Genomic DNA, 19346 nt, shown 5'->3' on the forward strand with positions numbered 1-19346 from the left:
GACACACACACAAACACACACAAAGCAGGAAAGGAAACACAGAGGAAATATATTACTGCAATACTCTGATCCTCTGTATCCAAAAATATTCAACCATCTAAAATGAGACACCTCTGTTTTATTAATTCATATTGCTGTTTTTATTGCCGTTGTTGGTCCTAATTGATCAAATGACCCCAGCACTACAGTAAAGTTACTGCTGGTTCTCCTGTACCCACAATTATTTACACCAGTTCTACTTTTAGTCTCTTTTGTTTCCCCCCTTTTTTCATCCAACCACTGATACTGGGCTTAGCAATAAAAATACTAAACTCAGATTGGTTATCCTAACCCAAAAAGATCACGCATTTTTTTAAATGTATCAGCAGTGCTGGACTTTTGTGTCCACAAGCTCAAACAGCTCATTAACCGTTTCATGTTACGATCAAATAAAAATAAAAGAAGAAGAAATGTGCAAACCTGTCGAAAGGCCAAACCCGTCGTGCGCTGCTCTGAAAAGCATCACGCCTCTGGACAACACCTCCCTGCTGCTTCCTCTGCATGTTGGCACTCTTTCAAACTTGTTAGTTCAAATGTTTAAGGATCACTGAGATGGAGCGGGAACTAAACCATGACCATTTTTGATGCTAAATAATTAAGTGCTTCAGTGTTGTGGACATGATGTGCACACATCGATGCAGAGACGAAATGATCCCATACCGACCGACTCTAAAACTGCTAATTTGAGCGTTGAGGATTTCATCCGTGACCAGTGTTTTCCAGCTTGTCTTTTGGCACAAATGCAACATGATTAAAACAAAACAAAACAGAAAAACACAATAAAAGCCAAACAAGTACCGTTATCTACCCCCCCCAAACAGTCATTACAGTGATTCTCTCTGAGGCTGGTTTACCCTGATATCTTCTCTCCTCAACTTTCTCTATCTTACATCCAGGCCTCTAAGCGTCAGTGTTGCCGTTCTCCTCCGGCTGCAGCTGCTCCTTCTCAGTGCAGTCCTCCTGTGGGGGGCGTACTCGCTTAAAGAAACCCAACTGAGAAGAAAAAGTAGCCAAATTATTAATATTGCACCAATTTTAAAGGAAACATTCACACTTTGTTACACTAACAAAACAAAGCGCCTGAGGTATTAGCACGATTTATACACATGTCAACTCCAAGTCCCATGCAGGAATGTAAAATAATGGAGTGGAGGTAGAGAAAATTACAAAAAACAATTACATTTTAAAAAGAAAAGTAGCTAATTATAAGCATTACACCCAGAAAAAAACATTAAAATGCTAATTTAAAACACAATCATGACATGATAAAACTGAACTGATAAAATAACATTTGAACTCTGGGCAAAGAGCTTTAAAAATTAGTTTTCTAATAATTTCTTCGTGGCTCTTTGGCTCATTTCTAACCTTGTATTTTTAGGACCAAAACAACTGTGTCCTTTATGTATGAAGTAGAAGGGAATTCAGATTAACATTGATATTATGGACACATCGACTCAGTGACTGTAAAGGGCCCTGGTCCTCTGGTGACAAATATAAAACTTTATGTAATCAGAATATGTACGACAGAAGATGCTGCTCCATAAACTGAGGGACCATAGATGTGGAATAACAGTGGCCAGAGAACAGAGCCTTGAGGAACCCACATCTGATCTTTGTTAGTTCATACTTGTGAAATGGCACAAAGTATTTCTGGTCTGACAAATAATGCGAAACCAAGCTATCACAGAACCAGATGGTGACAACCATTTTTCTAGTCTATAAAGAAGTATTTTATGCTCAACTGTGTCAAACGCTGTGATGATATGCAGTAAAAATAAGACATTTGTTAGATGCATTTCTGTATATTATTTGAAATCTTTAAAGCAGTTTCACCTTGTACATAATGAAGATGAGCAAAGCCAGCAGTAGCAGTCCTGCGAGTACAGCCAGGGCCACCACCCAGCCTGGTACCGGTTGAGGAGTGTCCGTCACCCATGTCACTGTCACACTGACCTGGAAACAAAAGCAGGGAATAAACTTCTATCTGATGAAAAGCCCCGTTTAATGTTTGGTTCTCCTTGGGAAGTTTTTTTCTGGGTTCCTCATTGTCTGTCACCAGGTTTTGTCAGTTCTCTTAAGAAATTTAAGGTTAGAAATTCAACTTAAAACATCATCACAGATAAAGTAAAGACTACGACCCGGAGCTTATATTTCTGGAATCAGTTATTTTACTCTGCTGATGCTGAAAGAGGTTACTCAATCTATAGCAGTATTGTAGCAGAGGCATTTCCATCACAATAAGCTGTGATCATTTTTTTTTAAACAAATATATCATGTTTTGCACTTTATAAAGTGTAAAATTTGTATTTTGCTTTTTAAACAATATGGTGAGATTAGCTAGTAGATTCGCTTCTATACCTGAGCACAGAAAATGCCAATACTGTTAAACTGTATGCTGATGACTGTGTGTTTTTATTGAACTCACTGTGGTGGAGTTGGAGGGTAGCTCGGTCTTCAGATTCTTATACGGCATCTCAATGACGCTAAACGAGGCTGTGGAGCGAACCACATAGGATCGATTCTGATTCTCAGCCTGGGGAAAAGTAAAGAAGATAAAGCCAACGATGCAGCATATTGTAAAAACAAATATTAAACTTTGAAAACCAAAGTACATTAAAAAAATCTGTGGAAAAAGCGTATAATCAAAAGACATTGTGATGTTGATTGTGATAAGCAGTTTTAAAAGTTGTTTTAGTTTGTTTTACCCTGAGGAAGTTATTGACATCCAGTCTAGAGTAGATGAATAGAATGGCGTTCTTTTTTCTCTCCAGACGACCGACTTGACATCTCACCCTCAGACACGTCGCTGTTTGGCAGTCCTAAACAAGCAGACAGTCAGGTAAAGCTAAAATAAAATTATAATTTAGCATATCATATAAATTTCAGAGACTTGGAATGAGAGAGAAGTTAAAAAGATGGTTCTCATTTTGTAATGAGGTATTAAGAATATACCATCAGAAATAGAATAGAGTGAATAAATACAGAGTATGCTACGTAAAAGCTCCATTAACATGTCTGTGTGTGCATACCAATGTTTGGAGGTCGCTTTGTGTCTCTCTGGCTTCCAGGTCTCTCTTTCTCACACGACTTTTGCCAAATCCCTCTGTCTCTCGCTCTCTAGGCGGACCAACGCTGGTGTTCTTCTGTGATGGCAATGGGTTCTGACACACAAAGCAAAGTTAGGACTGTCAATTTAAGGGGAATGACGATCAGCATCAGTCAACATCTGGCTCTGTAACCTAAACTAAATGCAGAGTGAGTTTAAGCTAAAATCAATACAAGTTCAGAGTGTTTTTAGCTTCTATGGGTAGTAAACAAATACAGTTACATCTCTATAAGATATATAATCCTATAAAAGTGCATATATTTAGGTAATTCAATTTAAGACGTGAAACTCGTACATACAGTTAGGTCCAGAAATATTTGGACAATTTTCATGATTTGGGCTCTGCATTCCACCACATTGGATTTTAAGTGAAAAAAACTACAATGTAATTGAAGTGCAGACTTTTAAGGTTTAATTCAAGGGGTTGAACAAAAATATATGATTAAACATGTAGGAATTGTAGCAATTTTTTTTTTTTTTTTTTTTTTTACAAATGCTCCTCATTTCAGGGGCTCAAAAGTAGTTGGACAAATATACACAACCCTAGGTAAAATGTTACTTTTCGATATTTTGTTGAGAATCCTTTGCAGGCAATGACTTTCTGAAGTCTGGAACCCATGGACATCACCAAATGCTGGGTTTCCTCCTTAGTGATGCTTTGCCAGGCCTTTACTGCAGCTGTCTTCAGTTGGTGCTCGTTTGTGGGTCTTTCTGCCTTAACTTTTGTCCTGAGCAAATGAACTGCAGGCTCGATTGGGTTGAGGTCTGGTGTTTGATTCGGCCATTGCAGAATATTCCACCTCTTTGCTTTAAGAAACTCTTGTGTTGCTTTTGGATTATTGTCCATCTGTACTGTGAAGTACAATTAACTTTGCTGCATTTGTCTATATCTGAGAAAGTATATCCCTATACACTTCAGAATTTGGCTGCTTCTGTCCTTTGTCACATCATCAATAAATAAGTGACCCGGTGCCACTGGAAGCCATGCATGCCCATGCCATCACACTGGCTCCTCCATGTTTTACAGAAGATGCAGTGTGCTTTGGATCATGAGCTGTTCCAATTCTTCTCCAAACTAGCTTCTTCCCATCATTCTGGTACAGGTTGATCTTAGTCTCATCTGTCCAAAAAATGCTTTTCCAGAACTGAGCTGGCTTCTTCAGGTGTTTTTTGGTAAAGTCAATTCTGGCCTTTCTATTTTTGAGGCTGATTATTGGTTTACACCTTGTGGTGAATCCTTTGTATTTACTTTCACAAAGTCTTCTTTTTATGGTAGACTTAGATACTGATACACTTAACTCCTGAAGAGTGTTCTTAACTTGAGTGGATCTTGTTAAGGGGCTTTTCTTCACCACAGAAAGGATTTGACCATCATCCACCACGGTTGTCCTCCGTGGACGTCCAGTCCTCTTTGAGTTCCCAAGCTCACAATTTTCTCAGAATGTACCAAACTGTATATTTGGCCACTCCTAACATTTCTGCTATCGCTCTGATGGATTTCTTCTTTTTTCAGCCTCAGGATGGTCTGTTTCACTTCCACGAGAGCTCCTTTGACCGCATGTTGTGTTTTCACAGCATCAGCTTCAAAATGCAAATGGCACACCGAGGGATGAGTCCATGCCTATGTTATTTATTTGCAGTCTTCTGAGTCAATTGTCCAATTACTATTGGTCCCTTGAAAAAGAGGTAGCTACATATTAAAGAGCTGTAATTCCTAAACCCTTGCTCCAACTTGGATGTGAATACTCTATAACAGAAATTTTATTGGAATTTTATGTGAAAGACCAACACAAAGTGGTATACAATTGTGAAGTAGACAGAAAATTATACATGATTTTAAAAAAAACTGAAAAGGGCATTGTGCAAAAGTATTTAGCAGCCCTGAGTCAATACTTTGACCATTCTTCTTTGCAAAATAGCTCAAGCTCAGTCAGATTAGATGGAGAGCGTTTGTGAACAGCAGGTTTCAGATTTTTCCACAGATTATCGATTGGGTTTAGATCTGGACTTTGACTGGGCCATTCTAACACATGAATATGTTTTGTTTTAAACCATTCCTTTATAGTCCTGGCTTTATGTTTTGGGCTTTATGTTTTGGGGTTGTTGTCCTGCTGGAAGGTGAACCTCTGCCCCAGCCTTTGCAGTCTCCAACAGGTTTTCTTCTAAGCTTGTCCTGTATTTGTCTCCATCCATCTTCCCATCAACTCTGACCATCCTTCTTATCCCTGCTGAAGAGAAGCACCCCCCAATAGCATGATGCTGCTACCATATTTGACAGTGGGGATGTTGTGTTCAGAGTGATGTGCGGAGTTAGTTCTCAGCTGCACAGCGTTTTGCATTTTAGCAAAAAAACTTCAACATGGCTTCTGGCAAACTGTAGAAGGGACTTCTTATAGTTTTCCTTCAACAATGGCTTTCTTCCTACTACTCTTCCATAACGACTGTTATGCCATCACACCATGGGTGTGTTTATTTTGAACATGTACAATGTACATGCTCATAGCTGCGGTGCCCCAGGCCAGTCTGCTGCTGAACAGATCAACGATTTCCCCTGCTTTTCAGTGCTCCTTCCTTGGATGGCCAAAGTGGACCGAACTCACACGAGGCACCGACAGGTTGGACAGAGAGAGCCAAAGGGAAAGGTTACATGGTCATTGGGAAATGTTTATGCAATGCATTGTGCATGGTGGTTAAAACAATGAAAGAGCTAACGGACATAGCTCATCGCTAGCATTCGGTACCATGTCATTGTCGAGTGTGTTTTTGTGGTTATAACAAATGTTATCTCCACAGAGGGTTTCATACATTGATGGGACATTAATGTTTACGTTATCCGGCTCACTCATTATGACTAAAAAAAAGGCCGAAGCTTTTAAAGTCAGCACCGAAAATCCGCTAGCCAAAATGCTATTTAGCTCCTGGTTACATCCGGTTCCAGACTTTCAAAGGAGCTTGTTTTAAAGCATAAGGCTTGGTTGTTTCGCTCCACTGTCATTTGGTAGTGCTGTGAGCCTTATTACCACATTAATATGGAATATTAATGTTGATTTAAAGGCGTTTGGTTAACTTTAGGACTAACCGATTTTAGTGACTGATCGCTACAGCGACCCCTAGCACCTGGAGGTAGAATCGCATTAAAAAAATAAATTCATGCTTATGGTTGTAATGTGACAAAATGTGGAAAAGTTCAAGGTGTGTGAATTCTTTTGCAAGCCATTGTACTGACATAAATGCTTTAAATGTAGCACATTGTAATTTATTGAGATGCGTTTGCTTCTAAGTATATTTAAAAGCAGACAAAAATCAAAGAATTGCACAGTGTGCTTATCTCGTCTTTAAGTAGCTTTATGCATCTTACCGAGAGATTGAGGGGGTTGATCTCCACATCTGTGGTGCAGTTGATGGGTCCATCAGTGTCAAAGTTGACGACGTAGAGCAGAGAGCCGTTCCCAAAGCGGTACGGCCAGTCGACGTCTAGTGATGCCTTACTGAACGTACTGGGCCCGTTGTTCACGAGCTGAAAGAGCAAAACTCTGTTAGGATTTATCTGTCAAGCTGAAATAATAAAAAAGAAAAGTTGTGTAAACACTAGACTATGATGGCTAAGCGCAAACTGAAAGAAATAGCAAAGCAAAGACTTCTTTTGTTAGGTACATATGAAACAAGAGCACGTAAAAAAAAGGTTTATACTGATATCCAAAGGAGCTGTACTGATCAGTTTCTGTTGGAACTGAAAAGTCCATCTTCTATACTCATTTTCCCAGGAGTAAGTGTGTGTTGCTGATCATTTAAAGCAAAGAAAGTATGAGGAATGTAATAAAAAGAGATTTAATTTTATATGACTGTAGTTATCTGCTGTATATCTGCATTTAAGATACCTGTACCTCATAGATGTGCAAGATCTGCGGCCCGAGGTCGTCTCCGACCACCGGAGGGTTTTTGGGCTTCCAGTTGGCGATGGGCAACAGCACCTGAGCAGGAGACGATGACCTGGGGAAACAACACACATACAGGTTCCATGGATACATCCAGAGCTGCTGTTGTCCAGAACCATGGGCGAGGACAAAAAGTTGGTAACAACATAGGGGACCCAGTTATCTGGTTCTCTTTCTACAGTACTTTCAACATTTACATCGTAAAAATATGACAAAAGATCAAATTATGAGACATTTAGAAGCTGTGGTGTTTAAAATGTATGTATTACCCTCTGATGGAGACTTTGGAGAGGATGGCCAGTTGTGTGACGCTGGACACTAGAGGACTTGTGTTTTCAAACAGGTTAGAGCTGAAACGCAAATGACTGTGGTCACTTTCATGAATAAAAACAACATACTATAAATTCAGGCACAGTTAAACGATATCCAGCTGCTTCTTACCACTGGAAGACTCATTCTAGAGTAATCTGTCTAATTTGACCTATACGTTTGCTCTGACTGGAGGTAATAGTGATGTTCTGAAGTGGCCCGGCCATTAAAAAGACTAAGAGGTCCTTACTAAAAATTAACCATCAATACACAGGAGGACAAAGGGTAAAAGGCTGGGTAATAAGTGCAAGAAGTGATTAACCACTGTAATGCCAAAATAGCTTTTTTTCAATGATTATTGAGAAGGGGTTAAGGATTTTTGGGCAAGATGGTTTTTCAAAATGATCATTCCTTTCACATCAGCTGTGGAGTAACCCGGAATAAGACTGTAGAAATATTTTAATAGAAGTACAGTAACTGAAAAAAAAAACACACATTAAACCTCTGGATGTGATGCAGAAAATACTGAAGCTTCAAATCGAAAAATATTTCAAGTATTTGAATAGTGGGAAAATAGAAAACATTGTTGCTAATGTCAACAGTGATGGGATGCACCGACATGAAAATGTTATTCATAAACATTAAATGTCTATATCAGTGTGGCAAGTAAATGTAAAAGAAAAAAGAAAAAAAAAAAAGACATCGTTATCACCCACTGCCAACCTGTTAGAGGCAACAAAAGACGGAGTAACAATGAAATGGTTTTGCTCCAACCACTTCCATGAGTTAGAATGGCCCAGTCAAAGTCCAGATCTAAATACAATGGAAAATCTGAGCTAAACGTCGAAAAAGTGCTGTGGAAAAACTCCTTTTATCCAGTCCACACCAAATAGTTTTGTGGCTTCAGCATTTATTAGCTGACTAAGCGGTCTGTTGATGAACTCGTAGCGCAGCAAAACGGATTGTTGCATGGGGCAACACAGCTGTGCGTCTAGAAAGCGCATCTCCACGGAGGAGTTCAGACCGACTGAACCTCGTTACTGGCTTGCCTGTTTCCACAAAGTTAATATTTAAACAAATAACTTTAGCGTGTGTCGTCCAAGACGTTTACTACGTCTTTTCTGGCTGTATTCAACAGGTTAGTGGATTTGAAGCATCCAGCAGCAGCTCACTGTAAATGTGTATATCTGAATAATTAATTTTTTTTTATCGATTATATCTAGACATTGATTATTTTAACAACCCTAATACAAACACAAGCCACACTTTTCAGATTGTTAGTTATTAAAAACATTGAGAACCATCTTTCTTTTCCTTCCTACTTTATGTTTGTCTATCAAATAAAATCCTAATAAAACACAGTAAAGCGTGAGGTTGCAATGTGACAAAATGTGGAAAAGGTCAAAGGGTACGAGTACCTCTGTAAGGCACCTTTAGGATTATCTTATATTTATATGTCAAATCGTTTACTGAAAAGAAGATGGAATAATGGAATAAAATAATGATCTCTGAATTGCAAAAGGACACATTCGATCACATTAATGTTGCTTCTGATAGCTTAATAAATGATCCCGGTGTTTGTTCGTTACTCCATGTACATTTCTCAAGAGGTGATCGCACAAAGAGGCATCTAAAAATCAAGTAAATGTTCCTTACAGTAAGAACAGCAGAGAACGGAGGAGTGAACCCGAAGTTGCTGAAACCTCTCATTAACATAGTTCTGTCTCCATCCCCTCCCCCCCCTCCCCCACTGCTCTCTCCCCACAGAAACACAAACATGCAGGCGGACGCCGGGGAATGCGCTAGCTGCCTCCTTCACGTTCAGGCTTTTTGTCATTTAGATGAGCCTGAAGAGAGAAAGGCGTAGCTTTAACTAATGCAGTCAGCTTTCTACTGAGTAGCTTGTTGGGTTATAGTTGGGTTAGAGCTTCCCACACAGGGTTCTGTTCTGTGAGGCAAAACACGTTCCTTCATTCATCTACAGGTTGGGATAAATCTATAAAAAGGGACAATCTGCCCAATAGAGACACATCTAGCATAACCAATAGTTGTATGGAGGGGAAAAAAATGTAAACAGATACAAAACTTAGTGGAAAAAGCTCAGGACTATTGCATTTCTATCTTAAGGTGTTTCTTTCATATTTTTCTATCTTCCGTCGCAATTAAATTCTCTTTTTTTATGTTTCCTACTGCTTGCAAATGAGAGCAAAATGACTTGGCCCTTAAATGTAACAGCTTTGCCCCATAACATGAAGCCCATATGGGCTGCGGCCAGCAGGTGGCGCTGCATTCATTTCAGTCAAAACAACAAGCATCCTGTTGAGGAGGTGAGCAGCCATACCTGACTATCTGAAGGTCAAATTTGATTTCAGTGTCGTCCTCTGATAGCTGGTGCACGCTGAATTTCAGCTCTGCCACGATCTGGCCAATGAAACAGCAGAAAAGGCCAGCCAAGGACCAATGAGAGAGCAGGAAATAAAACATTTCAGAAAGAGCAGGCAGATATGTTTGATATTGCCACAAGATCTCAAACAATTTGATCCTCATAAAGAGTGACTTGCAGAAGTATTCACACCCAGTGCACCTTTTAGTTACTTTACCACCACAAACATCAGTGTCATTTATTGGGATTTTAAGCGACAGACCAACGGAAAGAAAAGAAATTGTGAAGCTGAAGAAAAATGACGCATGGTGTTCAGGTTGGTGTGCATTTGTATTCAGGTCCTGTGAATCATTAGCTTGTAAAATCACCTTTTGTGCAATTTTAGTCTGATTTGACCAAAGCACCTTCTTTCAAATGTTCATGTGAAGGAGACCATCAAAGAAAAATTCATACGGCAATTCTTAAGCAAACGCTTTCTTCTCTACATTCTCAATAGTATCCTCAATATCGTTCACCTCTCACATCAACAGCATCACCCAGTCTGCATATTGTAATTTCTGGAATATTAATCGTCTTCGTCTCTCCCTGTACCCGCACTCAGCATCAGTTCTTGTCCATGGCCTTGTCACCTCGTGCATCGATTACTGTAACTCTCATTTCTCTTTGGCCTTCCTTACAAATAGCTCCTTAAGCTTCAAGTGGCTCAGAATGCAGCTGCTCTCATTATTTCCAAAACCCCCTTATCACCATATTACCCCAGTCCTACAGCAGCTCCACTGGTAAACAATGTTGAAAGTAATGAATCATTTTCCTTCCACTTCTCAACAACGCTCTACTTTATGTTGGTCAATCACATAAAATCCCAACACAGTGCATTGAAGTTTGTGGTCGTAATGTGACAAAAGGTTAAAGAAGATGAAAACTTTTCCAAGGCACTATAAACAATTCCCTCTGTAAACCTTAAGTTTTATCCTGTCAGACATGTAAAGTGTTCCCTTTAACTCACCTTAGTGTCTCGCTTCATGGGGTTTCCCAGGTCACACACCACCATCTTGGTCTCATTCTCCTTCTTGTAGGCGCAGGAAAGCCTGGAGAGGTTCTGTGGAAACCCGATCAGAATGGATCGTCTCCACATCATAACTTTCAACTCAACCTTCTCTGTATAGCATTTTAAAATACAACTCACTTGGCCCAAGTGTTGTACACACTCTAAAAAGCCACCAATTCAAAAAAATATGTATACAAATATTATAAACTAAAAGCAATACGAGCAAAAACATAATAAAACAAGTAAGCGAGAGAGCAGATAAAAAGAGAAAGAAAACAAAAACACAGAAGCCATCATCCTAAACCGGGTTAAAAGCCAGTTTTAAGCCGCTGTTCAGTGACAATGAAGGGTCACATGATCTTTGGGTGAAGCCAATATGGAGCAGCATTTATTTCACAAGCAGCTGCAGGGGAATCCTCTCTGGTCCGTAATTTATTGGCAGTTATCAATTAAAAATCACCATTTGTTTTTGAGCAAACACGTTATTTTCCAAGTTTTTGTTGATTTCTAGAGATCATTTTGGATGGAAAACTGATATTCAGAAAGTATGTAACAGGTTTACCTGACGGCGAACAACCTCGGTAAAGTCGGCCTGCTGAGGGGGGTAGATGTGGAGCTCGGCCTCGTACGCCCCCTCGCCCTTATTCTCAGCTGTGACCTCCAGGGTGAGAGCGTTGTCGTCTCCGATGTAGATCTGCTCACGGCCGCTGAGGCCAGTCACAGGACACAAGCCGTTATAACCTCTACCTCTTTAATACCACTATCTGTTCGTCAATGGCTCCATTTGTTGACTTTGTTCCACCAACCTTTTCACATTCAACCTGAGGTCAGGTTTACAGATGTTGTCATCGCCACAATCCAACAGAATGTGAGCCTGACAAAAGATACAGAAAAGAAGACGCTAAGAGACAACAAAATAGTTTGGTAAAAGCCAAGACATTAATCAGCCAGTTCCTGCTAATCTAACCAGCCTGGTCTGCAGTCTGAGTGAAAGCAGATCAAGACCTTCAAGAGCCACTTGTCAGATTAACTGTTTTTTCTAGTATCTTTTATCTATAGATCTAAATGGATCAGGTAACAATAGAACAAGCTGCCCTAACAACCAACATTGTGACTTTAGTAGAGCTCCATGCTCCCATGGTGTGTATTTAAGTTTTGGCTGGGCACTGCAGCAACAGAGACCTGCCCCCCCACACTCAGCCCACCGTGGGCGTACCTGCTTGGTGGCGTTTTTTGGTGCCCCGGCATTGACTATGGGCAGCAGTCCGGTCCGATCTGCCGCCAGCTGGTAGTCCAGACTGTACTCCATGATCACAGAGATGGGAGTGATCTTATCTCGAAACTCGCGGTCATCCTGGACCATGAGGACAAGGGAATTAGATGTGCTTTAACATTGGAAAAAGGTTCAGGAGATGAGATTTTAACACATTGGGCTACAAAAAAAAAAAACTTACTTTTTAGTGTTTTGTTTAAAAAAAAAAAAAAAAAAGAACTTCTCATTTCACTTCATAAATTTTGTGCTACTTTGTTTTGCTCTATCCTATAAAATCCAAGGAGTATGAACAGTAATTCAGGGCACTTCACATAGCTGAACATTGATGTAATCTGTAATAATTCTGTAATATCTTTACTCATTCTCTGTGTGCAAATAAGGAATCACACAGTTGATTGAAGGGCTGGAGTAATAAAAGGTCAAATAAATATTTTTCGGTGGGACCAGAATGTAAGAGGTAAAGGGAGACTGAAGTAATGCAAGATGTTTGGAGTCAACTTCCTGCCATCAGTCGGCTTTTTTCAGTCACAAAGTCCTCAGTGTCCTTATATGTGCTGAATCGCTGCATAAATAGTGTAAACATGCATAAACATGTAAAAAGACAGGATCCCCCAATCAGCACGGCACCAGAACTTACATTGGAAAACCTATTCATGTTAAAACAGTTCCTGCAAATATATGACATTGTTGGCTACTTTTTAAGACTCAAATTCAGCCAAATCTTTAATTATGTTATACAACCCTTCAATGCGAAATCAAATATTCCTACAGACGTCCGACTTTACATTATGGAACCTGCAAAAAAAAGAAACTGAAGAAGAGGATGGCTGGATGCATAAACACACAGATGCATGATGGATGGATGAAACGTGGGCGGAGGACAGAGATGAATAGCCTCGTGAGACCATCCTGATCTCGCGAGCTTTCAAGGTTTCACTCGCAGATCAGTCTGGCTACTTTCCGTTAAAGAAAATTTGGAGCAGTTCTCCAAACGAACGTCCAATCAGCGTTGGCTTTGAGGTGGGTTGAGGTGTGACGCAACGAGAAGCGCGACAGTTCAGTCTAAAGAACATGGCGGCTTCAGCCGATGAAACTAGCGTTAGCGTGGCTATCGAGCAAGTTTTATTGGAATTACAGAGTGTTTCTTTGCTGAGCTAACGAGCCTTTACCTGCAGCAGCAAGAGTAGCTTGGCTTGTGGTTGTGTTTTCGTCGTCGCTCTGTTACGAGCGACGACAAAGCATGTTGACGAGTACGTCATATGCTTCGTTGATCTGATTGGTTTATTTGGCCCGTCTATCACCAACATAGGCCAATCAGCTAACCAGTATTTTCGCCCCTTCCCAAAATTACTTCAACGGAAGGTTTCCAGATGGATATGCGAAGCAAATCTATCTGGCGGCGTCAGGTTAAGAGATGAAAGGCTGATAGTAGGAATACTGGACAAATGAACACAGGGATGGATGCACAACGAACATATAGGTGACAGTTGGACAAATTGAAGACAACACATCAAAGAGTCTGGAAAGACCCATTTTTTTCCATACACCGTTTTCTTTTTCCATACTTTTACAGGTGAAATGCCACCCTTTTCCAGGAAGTGTAGGAACCGTGTAACTAGCTTATAGCAGAGAACCCAACAAACAGGTTCTGTATCGATTAGAACGAATAAATGTCATGTAATTATTAACCACCTCAAATAAAAAAAATCTTGAGGTCACACTGGTGTACCCTCTACATTTGGCAACCAAACACTTGTTGGAGTTGATAATTTATCAAACTATTATAATCATTGTTATCTTTATTATTATTATTATTATTATTATTAATTCTTGACCAAGAGAACAGTTTCAGTTGGTTCTATCTTTCTCACCCTTAAAAACACAAACTGCTCCTCGCAGGCCAGGCGTCTGTTGCTGTTCACCGTCATGTTCTTAGAGTATTGGAAGGTCCGACTGTACAGGAAGAGAGCGCGTTTGGTCGCCTCCTTCTGCTTCAGGCGATCCAGTGTCAGGTCTATGCGAAAACCTTGGGCAGTAAGCAGAAACCAAGATTAGAAGGGGAACATTTTCTATCACTCTCTTGCTTCCATTCCAGTTACTTTTGATGAGATAAGACAAAGTGTCAGAGCAACCACAGCTTTCACTGCAGATAGTAGACCACAGCCCCTCCCCTACCTGTTGCTACAAGCTTCCAGTCAGCTGGCCGAGGAAAGGAAATTCTACAAAGGTTTTCCCTTCGTAAAAAAAGGGGGGGGGGGTAGTTTTGTATGTTTTCAGTCATTAAAAAAAAAGGACACACTCATGGGTTAAATTACTAAGCCTGCCACCTTCCACTTTAGGACATTTTTTAAACCAATAAGCTTGCAGTGTTAGCCCTTCTGGTGGCAAGAGCCCATTTGCAGACAATTAATACCGAGTTACAAGGTCAAAAATCAGCCAGAAGATGAATGATATTTTTTATGAAGGTATTCTGGAGCGTGTTCCAGATTGCAGTGGTCCTCCTATTACAAATGGCACAGTGAGAATACCTACATTGTTTTGAACATGTACAAGTGACAGAGATGTCCTGTGTTACGTGTGGGGGAGCATGGTGGTAGCAATGGCTCCATTTCCATGATGGGAGGTCCGGGTGCGTCAGGAAGTGCGTCATGGAGGTTTTGAATTATGGAGTCATTGTTTGACCAAGATTCATGGCAGCGATGCTGTTGCATGCATTCTGCCGCCGCTGTCTCAAGCTAACCTTAAGCAGTGGATACTGTGCCCCCTAAAGGTAATGCTGCGCTCAGACCAAACGCCTTTTGAGCATCAAGCGCATCAGATTAACATGCAAAGTCTATGGTGGACCTGACCCCCATGTGGGTCCCATGTGGCGAGACACCACATGGGGGTCATGAGATGATCCAAACGATGATTCAAATTACTTCACAATGTTAAAAACATTTGTCAACATCAAATTTCTCACACATTTGTGAAATTAAACAATTTCTGGGGGGAATTTTAAATAAATAAATAAATAAATTGAACAGAAATTCACTTCTGGGTCTTAACCACCCTTGGGGAGCAGTGGGCTGCCACTGTGCCGCGCCTGGAGAGCAATCTGGGGTTAAGGGTGTTGCTCAGGAAAAAAAGAAAGAGAAAAAAAGAAAGAGAAAAAAAAAAAGAAAAAAAAAAGAAAAAAAAGGGTGTTGCTCAGGGACCCAGAGTGCAGGCAGTGGGGATTGAACCGGGTACTTGCATCCTTCTCAGAGCGCAAGCGCGCTGTCCTAACCTCTAGGCCAACACTTTCTTCTCCGTTGCCAATAATTAATTTTCTTTATTCTACAATTGCCCTAATACAATTTTTGGGAGGTAAATTACAAGAATAAAGTCATAACATTATGACCCCCCCGCCACAAAAAAAAATAAATAAATAAAAAAAAAGTGTTTGTTATGAGGGTAGCTGGCTGAAGTTTGGGAACCCCTGTTCTAATTTATCCACCTGTATGCTAATAGGAGGTTTTAAATATCACTAAGTAGTATGTTTTGAAGGGAAAGCAGCAGTTAAGTGCAGCTGTCTTACTTACTCAGGGAGGCTGGAGCTCCAATGCCGCCGGCTGCCAGACAGTACTTCACTTTAAAACTGCGAAGCATAGCAAAGTAATCTCAGCAAAATCCGACAGATTTACGGGACTGGAGCCAGGTTTCAGACAAACTAAGGGTTTGGACAGACGCCAGTCTATTGGTATTCCTATGTTTAAAATTACTGAAAAACTTTTATGAGATTAGCTCGGATCTAAAAGAAATAAGTAAACAAAAAGCATTGTGGGTAGTTTAGTAATAACTCAAGACTTACAGCCAAAAAAAAAAACAATTTAAAGTTCATCAAATAACAGAAACTGAACTGCTTTGTCTTGTTATATTTTTTTTTTTACAAGACAAACGACCCTATCAGGATAAAAATGAAAATTTCAAAATGTGAGCCCTTACCATGACACAGCAGTGGAGGTACCAGGAATGGTGCAGTCTTTTTCCTCTGGGTTGATGATCTGGGGGGTTATGTCTAATGTGGCGTTCACACTGATCACTGGACGAGCTCTGATACACAGAATCACAGAAGCACAAATTACTTGACAGTAGCTCGTGTTTACAGGGTGTCCACATATACATGGTTAACTATAGGTGACTACTTTGCTGGTTGAGAATGTGATCTAGGCCAAATTACATAGTGTGACTGAATAAACAGTTTGTGGTTTAAGGTTCTACAGGGTTAGACTGAGATGGTGTTTTGCTTGGCATAAAAAGGGTTAACATATTCCAACACTAAGGACATATAGTCCTCTGTGCAGTAGGGGTAGACGTGTCCTCGTAGCATCTATAAAGCCAGTAGGAGTCAGGTGAATGAAAAACAGTAGCTCTTTGATATCAGAGGTGGCCTCGCTCATTAACTCCCCAATTTCAGTCAGAAGCATCACACAGCCACAGCAGGGGATCTCACACACGTACCACACACACACCAGCACTGAGGAAACCAGATTAAGATCAGATTACCTGTATAAAATGGCTTTGTCTGCTCCAAATGCTCCAACTATTAAGTCTGTTGGACAGAATCACAGTTTAGCATTATTCCCAGCAGCATGTTAGCTCCTTGCTGGGCCTCTTTATACATGTATAAGTTTACCTGGATATCCATTCTGGTCTATGTCAGTATTTCCAGTCATGGAATAGCCAAAGCTAGCCGGCATGTAGCTGGACGCCCATTTACCCTGCAAGACCTGAGAGAGACAGACAAAATATAATGTTGGCAAAAATTTTGTTGTGAATCTTCAATTTTGTAAAAAAATTTGTACCATCTGATTTCATTAATAAAAAAGTAAAAAATGCATAGGAAGGGTGTGAAGAAGGAGGTCCAAACCTCACAGCTTTATAGTTCCATACCTGGGAATTAAAGTTAGCTAATTTCAAACTGAAACTGAACAAATATATATATATATATATATATATATATATATATATATATATATATATATATATATATATATATATATATATATATATATATATATATATATATAAAAAACACTCCAGTGGCTTTACGCGTAGGCTTAGTGCCAACACTTCTCATTACGTCCCTTTGGATTTGAGATCCTGTATGGCTCTCTCAGACCTCTGCTGAGCTTCTTAACTCAACCTATAAATCACACAAGTATACCCAGGTTCCTAAACCCAAGGGATGAAACAATAAGATGTAGACACAGACATCTATTTTAAACTATTTTACATCATCTACTATATCACTTCGTCACATTCGATCCAAAATCCCGTCTCACTGTCACCACGGCTCAGTGACTGCCTACGAAGATGCAGCAGATCTACAACAGGGGTGCATCAACTCTGATCATCCTGTGTTGGGACCTTTAAGCTGATCAGCAGGTGTAAACAACAGATTGATGGGATGATCTGAAAGGGGCTAATGTCTGAAGCTTTCAAGGTTTACCTGAGAAGGTGTATGGCCAATCCCTGAGGAGAGGCCATAATGAATGTAGACCAAGCCGTTGTGGTCGGGGCCTCCGTAGGGAGCAGAGATGGCCACATCTGAAGGGGTGAAACAGAAGACACGAGGAACTCAAACACTGGCATCAGGGTCTGTTGCTGCTAAAGATAACATTATAGAAATTTAAGCAACTTTAACACAGCCGTGACAACGTTTACATTTGTTGGTTTACAAGTCTGCACTATGGAGGACCAAGTCTTCCATATCTAAAAATAAATACAGAAATAAATAAATGCTCAATAAATAAATAAGCATACAGTATGCATGAAATGCATACAGAAATGTAAAAAGGACAGGCAGAAATAAATAGCATCACAGAAATATATAGGGTAAAAAAATACAAAGGAAGAATAAAACAGACAAAAATATTATAACATGCACATAAATAAATACTTAAAAAATATAAGTAATTGATAAATAAAGTTGAAGATTATAACGCACAATAAATAAATAAGGTAATTATTACAAAGGGGAATAAATAAATAAGCTAATTAAAAGAGATATATACATTTATGTCTCACTGTATAATTTAATTTCTACCTACATTTATTAATTTGGTGGCAAATAATTGTATGCTTATTTATTTATTGAGCATTTATTTATTTCTGTATTTATTTTTAGATATGGAAGACTCGGTCCTCCATACTGCACCCTCTCGTTGAGAATGGTTTACGTATGTTCTCAGGTATTTAGAAAAGCTTGAGGTGCCAAACCTGGCTTCAGGGTCTAAATTACAATCTGGTTTCTGTAAAGCTACATAAAACATTCCCCGAAAAATGCTAATGGATCTAACCGTTGTAACCATCCCTGTCCAGGTCCCCCACTGCTGCGATGGCAGAGCCGAATCTGGCGTAAACCTCTGAGCCTGTCAGAAGCTGAGGCGGGCTGAAGGAGAAGCCGCCGCGACCGAGGTACAGAGACACCTGCAGAGCACACACAACAAAAACAGCCACACAGACGGTAAGGAAAGATGAAAGAAAACATATGTCTGTGCATCATGTTCATGTTTTTGGCACAATCTTTAAACAGCTCATTCATTTCTTCTCTTTAGTTTATTATCCCGTCATGACCAATTTGGAGCTGAAACAATTATCTTAACAAAATCAATCATCTATATAAGTATTTCTAGAAAAGGGCAATTCAATTGTTAGACACAACATACATCCTGAATTTGAAAGTAGGAAATCATCCCAAAGTATAAACTATTTCTTAAGGGAATGAGCTTAAAGTCTGAAGTAAAACAGAAAACTGGACATACAGCCTCTTCTTTTAGCATTCTTGCTTTTCCCGCAGAGCAGGAGGTTGAATGAATGTATTTATAGTTTTATTATATTCAGGCAAAAACTTAAAACCTGTAACACAATCCGATTATTTATATTCTAAAAAGAAAAGCAACAATTATTCCTGTTGCTGCTCGATTATTACAGTTGTAGCATTGCACAAGATAACATCTATTTATTGTTACATTCGTTTGTTAATAGTTTTCCAGAGCTGATTGTGCAGAATATGATACATTATTACCTTTAAAAGTAAGGAAAACATAAAAAGCTTCTATCAGCTAGTTAATAAGTCAGGCTGCAGTATTTGCTCGGGCAGCCTGCCTGCAGTTGTGGTTTTAAAGCAGTTTGTCTTCCTCATTAGCATCAGCATTAGCATATGTCGCTGCTGCTGATTGCCTTTTGCTTCATCTGTAAAACCATTTCTTGGATAAAAAGAACACAAT

The 19346-nt window shown here is 39.7% G+C and overlaps 1 protein-coding gene across 1 annotated transcript in view; it reads right to left on the reverse strand.

Moving 5' to 3' along the window:
- Positions 1-543: 543 nt before the first annotated feature.
- itgav (integrin, alpha V) overlaps positions 544-19346 on the reverse strand; it is a 55321-nt gene continuing 36518 nt past the window's right edge. The window contains exons 13-32 of the mRNA XM_012882756.3: positions 18417-18546; positions 17567-17664; positions 16751-16844; positions 16621-16666; positions 16060-16167; positions 15657-15712; positions 13965-14119; positions 12037-12174; positions 11627-11694; positions 11383-11527; positions 10779-10871; positions 9731-9810; positions 7350-7430; positions 7030-7135; positions 6504-6662; positions 3069-3200; positions 2745-2858; positions 2465-2572; positions 1873-1992; positions 544-1032 (exon numbers count right to left, since the gene is read on the reverse strand). Coding sequence (XP_012738210.2) covers positions 940-1032; positions 1873-1992; positions 2465-2572; positions 2745-2858; positions 3069-3200; positions 6504-6662; positions 7030-7135; positions 7350-7430; positions 9731-9810; positions 10779-10871; positions 11383-11527; positions 11627-11694; positions 12037-12174; positions 13965-14119; positions 15657-15712; positions 16060-16167; positions 16621-16666; positions 16751-16844; positions 17567-17664; positions 18417-18546 — 2124 coding nt within the window. The 3' untranslated portion in view covers positions 544-939. The remainder of the gene's footprint in view (positions 1033-1872; positions 1993-2464; positions 2573-2744; positions 2859-3068; positions 3201-6503; positions 6663-7029; positions 7136-7349; positions 7431-9730; positions 9811-10778; positions 10872-11382; positions 11528-11626; positions 11695-12036; positions 12175-13964; positions 14120-15656; positions 15713-16059; positions 16168-16620; positions 16667-16750; positions 16845-17566; positions 17665-18416; positions 18547-19346) is intronic.

Source organism: Fundulus heteroclitus, chromosome 7, assembly GCF_011125445.2.
Source record: "Fundulus heteroclitus isolate FHET01 chromosome 7, MU-UCD_Fhet_4.1, whole genome shotgun sequence".
Lineage (NCBI taxonomy): Eukaryota > Metazoa > Chordata > Actinopteri > Cyprinodontiformes > Fundulidae > Fundulus > Fundulus heteroclitus.